This window comes from Lipophrys pholis (assembly GCF_963383615.2).
Source record: "Lipophrys pholis genome assembly, chromosome: 10".
NCBI lineage: Eukaryota > Metazoa > Chordata > Actinopteri > Blenniiformes > Blenniidae > Lipophrys > Lipophrys pholis.
This window is the reverse complement of record NC_137640.1, coordinates 7,443,404-7,456,483: the sequence shown is the minus strand read 5'-3', so window position 1 is coordinate 7,456,483 and position 13,080 is coordinate 7,443,404. Positions and strand designations below refer to the sequence as shown.

At 41.6% G+C, this 13,080-nt stretch overlaps 1 protein-coding gene across 1 annotated transcript in view; it reads left to right on the top strand.

Moving 5' to 3' along the window:
• Window positions 1-3,637: 3,637 nt before the first annotated feature.
• Window positions 3,638-13,080, top strand: part of lrp8 (low density lipoprotein receptor-related protein 8, apolipoprotein e receptor) — a gene marked incomplete at its 3' end in the record, with an annotated part of 184,217 nt that continues 174,774 nt past the window's right edge. Inside the window, exons 1-3 of the mRNA XM_080472772.1 lie at window positions 3,638-3,708; window positions 4,863-5,173; window positions 5,985-6,110. Coding sequence (XP_080328898.1) covers window positions 5,107-5,173; window positions 5,985-6,110 — 193 coding nt within the window. The 5' untranslated portion in view covers window positions 3,638-3,708; window positions 4,863-5,106. The remainder of the gene's footprint in view (window positions 3,709-4,862; window positions 5,174-5,984; window positions 6,111-13,080) is intronic.

Here is a 13,080-nt window from a genome sequence, read left to right as displayed (position 1 = left end):
CTTCAATACATAAATAATAATTTTTTTTACAGAAAGTACATTTTAAACATTACTTTTGTCCTACAATTATATCTGACTTAAGTTCTGTCGCCTGCATGATATCTCTGAGATCTGAAACAACTCGGCCTACACTGGCACTTCAAAATAAAAGCAGCTCAGATTATTTGATCTATATGAGTCATTTCTGAGTCTTTAGCATGAAATAACTCAACAACAAGGCTCCAGTTGATTTAAAATGAAAAAGACAGGTTAGCAATAGAAATCAAAAATTTGTAGTTAGTTAATTCTATTTATTGGCCCTTTGGAATTGAGAATACCCTTCATGATCAAGCTCAATTGTACCTCACAGGCCTGATAGTACCTGGTTATCCTTACAGACCTTTTCATTCTTAGAGAGAGCTTTCTCATTGGAAGATGGTTCCATCTTAGTTCAGGAAGATAACAGCCCATTTGTTTTAAATCGCCTAAAAGTACATAAATATTAACTATTTAATGATATTCATAGTACATGCCAACTCCTTTCATGGTTATGCTGCTATAGGTTTAAGTTTAACTTTCTTCATATATCCTTAGTTCCTAAACTATTTTTCCCTGGACTGATCAGAGTCTGATATACTGAGTGATTGTCATTCTTTATCCTGTTTGTTGTTGTTGTTTTAGCTTTAAAGCCTTTTACAATTACATAACAGGACAAACAGTCTCTCCCCTGTCACCAATGCTTGCTAATGTAGGTGTTAATAGGTTTGTTTGCCCCTTTATTTCATTATGTGTTTAACCTTTCTATGTTGGATGCATTGACGTGCTGTTAAATTACAAAAACAATGAATTCATGAATAATATGTAACACATTTGTGAATGCAGGATTTCTACATTGAAACTGCTAAACTGCTGCACTTTTGAGAGATGAGAGTGTTTACATGACAACAAACAAGCAAAATGACCCCCTGCATGTTGTCAGAGTGCAGAAAAGGGTTTTTTATCACACATATTAACCACCAGATGGGAAGAAAAAACATTCTCTGGAGGTCTACATAATGTGAAATTGCATTTATGCACATTTTATGTGCAGTTGTAAAGGGGGAGCAACAAAAGGCTGTGTCCTCTTGCTCATCCACAAAAGACCTCATATTTTCAGCAGAAACTGTTTTGACCAAATTTCAGCAGTTTATTCTGAACTTACATGGACACTGGTGCTTACATTTTACAAAATGTATTTGGATGTAAACTGCTCTTTTGTGAGTTTCTCTTGAAGTTACCAACGTTTAATTACATAAAGGATCATTGTTATCCCACATCCCAAATACTATTCTAGTTTGTCTTCTTACAGTGTATACATTCTAAAAGGTGTAAACATTCAAATAAAACTCATCAAATCCTGTAAGATTTCAGTTCATCACGTTAACACTTTAATTTTGTCTCAGAGAGCTTTAATCAGCAAGGGGACCAAATAATTACTGAGATTCAGTTGTTTACTGAAGTGGCGTGGCTGATGTTGCTCATGTATTTAATGTACAGCTAGGTTTGAGTGAGAAAACAATTTGAACCCTTGAAATGACATATTTTATACATTTTTAAAAATATTTTATCAAAAATATATTCAATATTATAGCATGTTTCTAGTTTGTTTGCTTTAATCTGGTCTGACTCAACCGTTTGTTTCTGCTCATGTTGTGCATTAAGGTGCTAATAAACATGAGGGGCTGCCAAGAAACTCACATACTGAAGAAAATCATTGGAGCTCAATGTGTCACTTTCACACTTTGGCTTTACTTCCAAAAATAAATAAAATAATTTGGCTGTCGATCGACTTGCCTCTTAGTTAGTTTCCATTAACCAGCTAATGGTGAAATGGCCATCTATGTTTTAGTCCATTTGTTGGACAAAAAGAAAATGGATCCAGAAAATGGATGTAAATTATCTCAATGAACTTTCGTTTATGCTGACTCTTTCTTAAAGTAATATTCGCACAGGAAATCGGTAAAACCTTGATAGCCAGTTCAGATCACTGGTTTATTAAGGCAGATTGCTAAAATTAAGCCATTTTTGCACAGGAAGCACATCCATGCACTTGTCACAACCTGGCTGGATGAATGTAATGCTCTTCAAGTAAGGGTTAGTGTGTCCCCCATTGTTTGTCAGCTGCTGGTACAAAATACTGCTGCACATCTTTTACCTGGCACACAAACTCAGGTACAATGCACCAGGTTTCACTTCATTACACTGCTTCTGCACTTTGTTATTATTCTAAGTCTTTTATCTACTTTTAAGGCCCTCAATGGTTCTGACCGTGCATTATCACGTCCCTTCATGTTGCCCCAGGACAGTTAACCGACTCCTCCTGCCTATACCTAAAATGAGCCACACGCTCACAGGGGATCAAGCTTTTGCAGCTGCAGCACCAAAACTTTGGATCAGTTTGTCTTTACACATTAGGCAGGCTTCCTCGAACTCTGATTTTAAAACTTTTTCAAAAACCCACGTTTTCCCTCGGCTTTTACCACCATGGAGGATCGAGATTTTATGCACACGATTTTCTTTTTAAATCCCATCATACTCTCAGTATTCTATGTTCCTTTGTTTTATGTTTCCCTGATTATATATACATGGAATTTATTTGTTGCATAATTCTATCGGCAATGGTTCCACACAATCTCATCTCCCACTACAAGCTCCCCCTACTGTCCACCCCTTGCACCTGTTACTGGATAAAGTCACTCCATCACTACTCTGATCACCACCAGACCTGCTCTCATCAGACAAACTACTCACAGGAGACCCGTCCACTGATACCGGCGCCCCCTGGATCCAATGCATGACAACATCCCAGGAATAGTGACTGTGACACTTGTTGATGTTCGTTCCCTGTCAAACAAAACATTTATTATCAATGACTTGATTTTCAATTATAAAATTGACTTGTTTTTAACTGAAACTTGGCTGGGTACAGATGCATGCAGTTCTCTCTGAGGCCTCCCAGACAAATTTTAGCTCCATATTTTCAATCAGGAAGGGTAAGAAAGGTAATGGTAATGCATCGACTTATTCTGCTTCACTTGCAGCTAAGCAAGTTTTCATCAGTTCACTACCTTTGAATAGCATGCCTTTCTGTTTTGTTTTTAGCCACCATCAATTCTTATATGTCACAATATACAGACCACCTAGAAAGTGTGCAGCTTTGATGAATGAATTTTCAGAATTTTTAACTGCAATTTACACTTATTAGATTGTGATCATTATTTCCAGTGATTTTAACTTACACATGGATGATCAGACATACTACATGGAGAAATGATGACATGAGACAACTTAAAGCGGTCATATCATACAGCTTTTCAACACTTTCACATGGGTCTTGTTGGTCCAAAACGTTGTATTCAAAGTTTATTGTTTTTCTCAGATTTTCAGTGATTTTGAATATAGGAGCTGCATTCAGAATCTGCTGTCTGTGTGAGCTGGACTGGCTCCGCCCCCACACATGCCCATCTTGGGTAGAGGAGGAAGTACTTCCTCTCATGGTGCCATGTGCCAGAGCGGAGCTGCCTGATTGTGGGAGGAGTCAAAGGGAGGCCCTACCTTGATTGGGATTGGCTAAAGCCCCGATGACACTATATAGGGTTTGATTTCTGATTCACTCTTTGGAGGACACACTTTTTAAAAAGCCAGGGAGAGAGATGACAGACTTTCTTCACTTCTGGGGCGTCATTCCAGGTATGAGGACGCATGTTACTGTTGGAGAACCATTCAAAAATGAATTTAGCATAATATGACTGCTTTCAAAGAAATTGCAGGATAGCTGAGTGATAATGGAGGAAAAACAAACGGCAGTACATTAATATGTCTCCTGAAGACATGTGGCCAATTGAAGAATTTTTAACCGTATTTATGTATTAATTCATGGATGGTAGAAAATGTCTCTCAGCTAAATGAAGACAAAACTGAAGTTTTAGTTATCGGTCCTAAGGCTTAGAGAGAGAAACATTAGCCAAGATTACAGGCACTGTCGCTTCAAACATCAGATCAAGTAAAGAACCTGAGCTTCATTTTAGACCCTGAGCTTAGTTTCATTCCACATGTAATTAAAACAGGTTTTTATCGTCTTCAGAATATATTCAGAGTCAGTCCGTTTCTCTCTCAGGCCATCAAAAAGATGCTGATGCATACCTTTGTCTCAAGTTGAATCGAGTACTGTATGGCCCTACTTTCTGGTCTTCCAAAAAAAAAACACCCTCGCACACTTTCAGCACGCATAATCCTGTATTGTATAGGTAGAGATCTCCACCAGCTGTCCTCCATGTGTCAAACTGTCCTTGAGCAAAACAAAGAACCCTAAACTGCTCCAGGTAGATGGACTCGCCTTGCATGGCAGCCGCCTCCATTGGTGTGTGGATGTGTGTGAATGAGTGAAGGTGACAGAGAAAGCAGTGAACTCCAGTCACCCTCTTATATGTTCAGAAAAAGGTGTAACTAAAGAGGGATTTCCAGCAAACAAACAAAAAAACTCAAAGCTGAAATTGTCACTTTCATTGTTGTTTCACAAAGATTAAGCAATGGCTGGGTACAGTATTAGAATTGGTTGTATGAAAAACAGCACGTGAGTGGCTGTTAGTGCCCGTTCGTATCACATTCAGTCAAGTATTTCCACGACTAATGTGAAACTGGCCTGTTTAGTGCATTTTGTTTCTTTCTGACTCATAACATGACCCAGAGTGTAAAGAAGCTCCTACTTCCGAGTTTCAGTGCCCTTTTCTCGGCGTGATAACACGTTTAATAGTCGGCAAAGAGAAATGCCTGAGCTCTGATGCACATGCGTAAGCAACCAGAAAGAGCCGTTTTTCTAGTTCCTGCTATACTTGTAACGGCAGGCACCATCACGGCTCATCCCGCCCATCGGCGTCACTCATTCAAATCGCAGCCGAGGCTCGAGGAGGGAGCGTAAAGGAGGAGAGCGGAGCCGATCACACGCTCACACACTCCGGAGAGCAGAGGCAGAGGGAGCACCGCAGAGCCACTGAGGCTGGACATCCGTCACCGGGGGCTCTTTTATCACCTTCTTCTCCTCCTTCTCCTCTCTCGTGCATGAACGACACACAACGCAGGATTTAAACGATGTGGACGGAAGTCGGAAAGCTCGTGCTATTACATTTGCTACTCATGGAGCTCCACTGCGCTAAAGGTAAGCCACTCATCCGGTGGTGGGGGGGATGAATTTTGCATCTCGGCGCGGACGCATGGCAACGCTCAGGGGATCGCGCTGGAAGCGCGAGGGTTTTTTTTTTTTTTTTTTGGCTTGTCAGTGTTGTCCGCTGCTCACGCGCCTCCGCAGGACCCGGAGGCTGGTCCTCACGTTGCACACACCTGGATCGGTACTTTGTAGCAGCCCGGACTTTGAACGCTTCCCGCGGCGACGTGAGCCGACAATACACGGAACCACCGCACATGTTACGGTCACACGTTACGCGTCCAGGCTGACTGCACTGTTCTCTCCGTGCTCTCAAAAGTGAGGGTGGTAATGACACGTCTGTGGTGTTTTTTTGTTTGTTTGTTTGTTTGTTTTTGTTTTGTTTGTTACAGCAGGAGGTAAATAATCGTCACATAGATTGCCTCAGCAATCCGTGGTAGTGATGATAAGTGCCAGCAGGTTCTGCGGTGGTGCGCTGTCATGTCTCTCCAAAACATAAACAACAGGCAACCCCCATCATGCACATTCTGCAATGTTGATATTTCAACAATGCTCGATTTGACAATAAGTAATGCTTTCAAATTTACCGCAGAGGGGCCTGCCTTCTGGACAATTTAAAAACAACTCGAGCAATGTTGCTCCTTCACACCCATTAAAGCTGTATCGCTTGAGCAGTGATGAATTTCTTTCTTCCTGTTTTTTTTTGTTTTTTTTCTTCGAAGTAATCCATTCTCTGATCATCACATGCTGTCAGTGGTTTACACACACTCACTGATTCTGTGGTTTTCCCTCTCTGAAAACACAGGAACTCATACAGAGTCGGAGTGTGAAACTGGGCAGTTTCAGTGCAAGAACGGACGGTGCATCCCGACCCTGTGGAGATGTGACGATGACGATGATTGCTCGGACAGCAGTGATGAGGAGAACTGTCGTAAGTAACCCAGAGTCTCTTGACATTGGCTTATCAACACGATGGTGACTTTGCCTGCTTCCGAATGGAGCTCGAATGTCCTGCTGCTGCAAACAGGAGTGCCAATCGAATAATCTAGAAGTTAACAAACGCAGCTGTTTGACACGAGTTGGCACATGACTGGATGGCACTGTATGGTGTAGATAACTGATTACACGCACATTCTAACTTTTGAATGACTGAAGTTATCCGGAGAATAAGCTCCTTATCGTTTTTGCTTGGAGCCCCTCTGGAATCTCTCCTTCAGTTGTTGGTCTAAGGACGTCAGTGCTGAAACTGCTGATCCTGGATCAAAGTCACATGACCAACAGGAATTCTTCTAATTTCACTTCCTAAGCAAACTTCTGACACAAGCAGCGGCCCCGCTGTCAGAATGAGCCCATTTTACATTATTATGATCATTATCACGAACGCCCTTATGATCCTGTGACTGTGTAAACTGTGATAATGTCAGCCCGGTTATCAGTGAAACGATTCCCTCTTCTATACTGCCTAATAACGCTTTGCATATATAATCAATTCACAGCTTCTGTCGTGTCTGAAATAGAGTGATAAAACTGCAGTGTTATGTGCCATTATTTTTGAAACGTTGAGTGATGTGAGCTGTACTTCAGCCAGAACCGTTATTCCCATAACTGACTGACTTAATGTAGTCCGCTCCTGTGATTCCCTGTTTGTTTCTGTGGCACCTTGTTTTAAACTTTCAGTTTAGAATAAAAAAAATCAATATTGAAATATGATTCAAACATGGTATATTTCAGGAAAAAACGAAACGGACCAAAAGATTCAAGCCTCTGAATCTACGCCTTTCGGGAAATTGCTCAGACAGCCAGCCGAGTAATCGTCGCTTATAAATTTGTCATGGTACTAATTGCTTGAATGGTTATATTAGTGGCCAATTGATTCATCAGTTATCCAGAGAGGCAACACACCAAACACATGAGCCCCCCCCCCCCCCCCCCCCCCCCCCCCCCCCCCCCCCCCACACACACACACACACACACACATTCCTCGCGCCTACTATAGCGGTCACCGCTGAATATCTTGGGAGTTCCCAGCTTGAGTGCCGTGACATTTCCAAGTGTCTCTCATTGACTGCATAGCCTGATTGGGATTATTGGACATTTCGTGGGCAGTACTTGATGCAAGTGAAATTAGATTTTAATGAGCTCCCCCCTCACTGCAACAGGTGATGTTTACTCTTTTGCTTGTTGTGATCGTTGCTCGACAAGTATATGAAGACGATACTTAAACGGCAAGGAGGTGCACTGTTCTTTTAACCGAGCCACTTTGGCTGTGGCAGGAATGTTCTTCTCTCCTCACTCTCTTTGCTCCGTATCCTGTAAGCTTCAGATGCGAATGTGCTCTGTGCTCTTCTGGGGGTTCGCTGTCACTGTCTCGATCTCTACTTTTCCCCCCTCTCTTGCTGTGCCTTGCTCTCTCTGCCATCTCTGACTCCCCTCTTCCACATGCCACCAACCTTGTGCTCACTTTTCTTTCAAAGTCTCAGTCCTCAGTCTGTGCTGGAAGTTCGGTGTATCTGTTTCCTAAAAAAAAAAAAAAAGCTGTCTCACTTTCTCGACACTGTCGCCTACATTACCCCCCCCCCCCCCCCCCTCTAATTTTTAAATCTCTTGTGGGCACCTTGGCAGTATGAATGCCAAAGAGGCTGTGCCCACTCGTCTTACGCCCACAAAGAGCATCAGCTGAGAGGCTGGTTGGAGAGAAATCCAACAGCGTGACTCTGGTCGGCAGATTGATGCTCACTGGCTGGCAGTGTGCCAGTCCTTCCAACAGATGCCAGCACTGCCACTGTGCCCCCCCCCCCCCCCCCCCCCCCCCCTCCTCCTCCACCCCCCAAACCAGATATCACCAGCAGAGCTCTGTAGAGATGGGAGGAGAGGTGGAGGAAGGGAAAAGTTGGGATGGATTTAATTGAGAGGAGCGGGATTAAGGCATACATGATAGGGGCGAGGGAGAAGGGGATTTAGATTTTGCAGTATGAGCAGGGGGACAAAGCATAGAGAGGAATTACACAATGAAAAGATTTTGTTCCTGACATGACAACATGGTACAAAACCTGCTGGATGTCTTAAGGCGGTGGCTTCATATGTCTGCAACAATCATCCTAATATTGAAAGGTTTTAATTTGGATATGTGCAATACATCCGTTCCTTGGTGTACCTCAGATTATCTTTTTAAAAGTATGTTTTGTATGATTTCCTTTTTTTAAATCAGTGCACTGTGCTATTAAAACTGAATTCCTTTTAGTTTTGGTCTGTTCTGACAATCAAGATACAGCTGAGATTTGGGCAAGCCTGGTGTACTTGTTAGTGACTGAACAACAGATTGATTACCTGAAATAAAATTTCAAATTAGTAAAAATTTAATTAGTGATGCATTTGGTTTTTTTCTCTTGTAAGAATACTCGCATGAAGTTATTGATAGAATGTTAGCAGTCTTATAAAAGAGGGCGGGATTGTGTACCAACTGGTTCTCTGATCAGTGCTGGGCTCAGCCTTTTTCTGTGACGTGTGAGCTTTCTCCTGGTACTCCAGTTTTCTCCTGCCATCCAAAGTCCTGTGTAAGAGATTAATTGGTGCATTTAAGTTACCTGCAGTCGACTCTTTCTGTGATTGCCTGTGATGGATCTGTGAAGCGCTCTCGACCCCTCCAGCACGTCCTTTGCATTTGGCTCCTCAGAACTTGAAACCGAATGGCGAAGTCACGGATAGTTTGTGAAGCTCTTTGTGTTCTTTATCTGTAATTCCTAGTTCGAACAATTGTTGAAGAAACTTTGGAAGTTGAAATGTTTGACTGCACACCATTGGAAAAAATTGTTATACTCTTCACGCAAAGACACCAAGTAAGGTTCTATCATACCTACCAAGGCCAGATGGTAATGTTTTTTTATGTGTGAATCACAGTAACTATCCTCATCAGTCTATAAGCACGTCACCCATCACTTCATACTCGGTCCCATGCTGGTCTCTCACAGCAGGGGTTACCCTTACAACATCCTCTTTCTAGCAGCTGTATTAGAATAAGTCTTGGTAGATTGGTTTGTCTTTTGTGCCTGTATCTGTCTTCTTTATTCTCTTGTCTTCCTCCTCCCGCTCTCCCATCCTTCATTCTCAACATGCCTCTCGGTAGATTCCGCTCTTGTTGCCCTGGGAGACGGTAAAGTGGTGATGTGGTGGTTGGGTTTTTGTGCATGCTTGTGTATGTGTGCGCTTTCTTTGTAGTGATTGCAGTGCTCCTGCACATGTGTACGCGTACACGCGGCGGCATCTCTGCATGGTTCTGTATGACCTATATATTTGATTTAGGGAGATACACAGGAAAGTAGACTTGTTGTTTGTGCTGTGGATTCAAGTGTTTTGAAACACAAACTAATCCAAAGTGGCACTGATCTACCATAGTATATCTGAACCCCGTGTTGGCTTTCGATTATTCTCTCCTCCTCACATCGTTGTAGAGACTTCTCTTACTGATGGCCTTGGTATACATGTACTATAAAAATATAATCAGTGGAATTGTATTGACAACAATGCAACCATTGACTGCCAACATTGTGGATGGGTTATCAGTCATTACAGCGTTACATTTGTATTTATTTTATTGCAATTTTACAGCCAAAAGTCTTTTAAAATTAAAAAAAAAAAAATTTCTTCCCTTCAAGATCATGGCAGACAGCTAATTGGAACAGATCAACAGAGTTTCTGGGTTTTTAGATAAATTCTGACATATTTTGAATATGATCTAATGTGTTATTTTGACAATTTAATGAATGGAAAAACTAATAGATCAGTTGGAAATTGACCAATGGAATAATATTTAAACGTTAAGCAATGATGCCTGTATTGCGCTGACAATGTGATTTTTAAATTTTGTTATGCATGTTGATTGGCTCAATTGTAACTATTTGTAATTACTTTTCTGACGCTGCTTGTCGTCAAAATATATGCAAGGAATGACCAGCCTTTAAAAGAGATCACACAGAGATGAAAAAAAGCTGTCAGTCAAATCATACGGACCAATTCCAAGTCCTGAACTCTCAAAGAACTCCGGAAACCCATTCTTCTTTAAACAGTTCCACATAAGGGAACAGAAGACGTCAGGGTGGGGAGAAAGTTCTTGTTGAGCTCAGTGTGTGTGTGTGTGGTTGCATGTGTGTCACAGCAGGACAATGAGTCTGAGCAGGTCTGAGAAGGGGAGCGTCTCCTCTGCAGTCTGAGACCAGCTTCCCATAGAGGAGACATCACAACACATTTCACGCTGCTGCTGTGGGTGTGGGTGAGATCAGCTTTATGCGCGCGTGCACACACACGCACGCACACACACAAACACACACACACACACACACACACACACACACACACACACACACACACACACACACACACACACACACACACACACACACACACACACACACACACACACACACACACGCGCTCTTTACACGGCACACACATGACACTGTAATAAGAGACTGCTTAGAAGCGCTTCGGGCCTTAAAAGGCATTGTACTGATAGGTTCACAATAACACATTTTGGTCACCTGCTGACACACACACACACACACACACACACACACACACACACACGCTTTTTGTTTCACAGCGAGGGTCAGGGTTTTAATGGAAATATTGGTTGAAGGGAACCAGTGGGCTTTTTAAATCACAGGAAAGCGCACAGGCATGAATTTCAACAACAGACGGGCACAGATTCAAAAAAGACAAAGGACATGCACAGATTTAAAATGAATATTTAACATATGTGTAACCATTTTTGTGCTGGTGTGTTTTGCTTTGTTGAACCATATAAAAACACACAGGTTCTTCATTCTATCCTCACATTTGTCCAATGACAAACACACATGGGAGCTCTGGGATGGCCCACTTCATCATTCTGTTTTCGGGCCATAGACTAAAGACATGGTGTGTATGTGCAAAGAGTGTACAGCTGCACTGTTTTATTCTGAAGGGGAAGAGACCCACTGCTGTGCAGAGAACTGAAGCACTGTGGGACACTGTGCATGCCTGAGTGTGTGTGTGTGCGTGCACATGCGTATGCGTGTGTTATATGTAACTGAACAAAAAAGCAGTCTTTGGGCTTGTGTGTTTTTTGGTTAACACACCAATGTAGGAAAATGTTTGTCACTGCTGGAGTTCTCGTTTTTTTTTTTTTTTTTTTTCTTTTCATAAATGTGAGTACATAGATACAAACATGATAAATGACAGATCTTCCTTAGTGTCACATGCTGCTATTGTCTTTCTATTATAATATGAAGGATATCATGGACAGATGTCTTCAAACATGAGAAATATCTGAATCTAAAAGCTGAGGCTCTGCAATGATTCTTGGTTTGTTTTTTGTTTTTTTGTCTTGCATATGGTTTTAGTAAACGATTACGTCAACTGTAGGGTGCTGTAAGGATGACACTGTCTTGGCTGATTGGGAAATCAGTATTTGTTTGCCTCTTGCAAAAAGCCCAAATATTCTATTGTTGAATTTTTACAGAAAATGATCTCTGTAACAAATAAAAGTTTATGATATAAATGACGCCGGTCTTTAATGCTCCCTCAGCCTTGTGTCCAGGCGACAATTTCATTGAAAGTTTTGCCTTCAGCCAGATTACTGTAACATAACTGTATACTTAACATAAGCTAAAAACATTATAGAAAGATTACAAGACACAATTTCATATAAACTTCTTAATGCTGCCAAGACAAATTAGAAGATGTGTTGCTGTTGGGTTACTGCATCGTGTCATTTAGCCACTTGTGGCTGTCATCTTTGAAATGTGTTAAAACAAACAGGAATTTGAGTTATGTGTCAACTTCTTTCTTTTTTCTTTTTTTTTAACAGTAAAACGCTAAACTCTTCTGGTTCTATATTACACAGGGATTGCATCTCGGTTTGATTAAAGAACAACTCATCAACTTTAGCACTATATTTTTCTCTAATAATGGACTTTAAAGGGTAATGACTAAACTCTTTATTATAGCCAGTAAACCCGGAAACAACATCAAGAATACACATTCACACTGTTTAATTGTTTTCACAAGCATAAATTGAACCAATTTAAGCACTTTATAAATATTTAATGTTATAATTAAATGTTTGGCCTCTTATTTATGTAAATTTTTCCTGTCCATCTGAGCACATGGGAAGTTACAAACTAATTGTGTCTGAACAAGATGCATCCTATAAACCTGAATATTAAGCATAACCGAGTGGACAGATTGTCACATGAAGCATTGCTGCGCTGACAGATGACAAACCCGGAGTGTGCCCGGCCGCCACCTTTGTCAGACCGTGTCTCATGCTGTACAAGCCAACAATACCCGGTGTGCTGAATAGGTGTTGGGTGCAGCGGTGCAAAACAGCAGCAGGGTAATTTTAGCTGAGGTCAGTGCTGGCCTGCGGCGTTTTGCTCTCATGCTCTCTTTCTCTCTTTCGCCCCTGTCCATATGTTAGTCAGTCTCTTTTTGCTCTTTTTTTTTTTTTTTTCCTCCACTTTCTACTTGTCATCTTCCACTTTTGCGTGTTACACCTCTCGGTCTCTCAGTTTGTCTCTTTGACTGTATTTGAAAGGATGAACTTAAGAGGAGGCGCGAACGTGTGGGATGCAGCCTGCACCAGAACTTGGGCCTGTAGTACAGATGCTGTAGTTGCTGTAGTTGCGCTGTCCATCTACACACTTCTAAGCCAATTAGCGAGTGTCTCCGTGTGGTCTCAAACAGCATATCTTGTTCTCTTCAACTTACTCTAGACCAAACCTCAGGACTGTTTTTAAAGGGTAAAGATGAAATGCAATATTCTCTCCTTCTGACCGTTAACTCTTTGAAACGCAGGAAAATGTTAGTGAATATAAGTATTACTGGATAAACTGCCTAATACACCTAGACTCGCTGTTTCACAC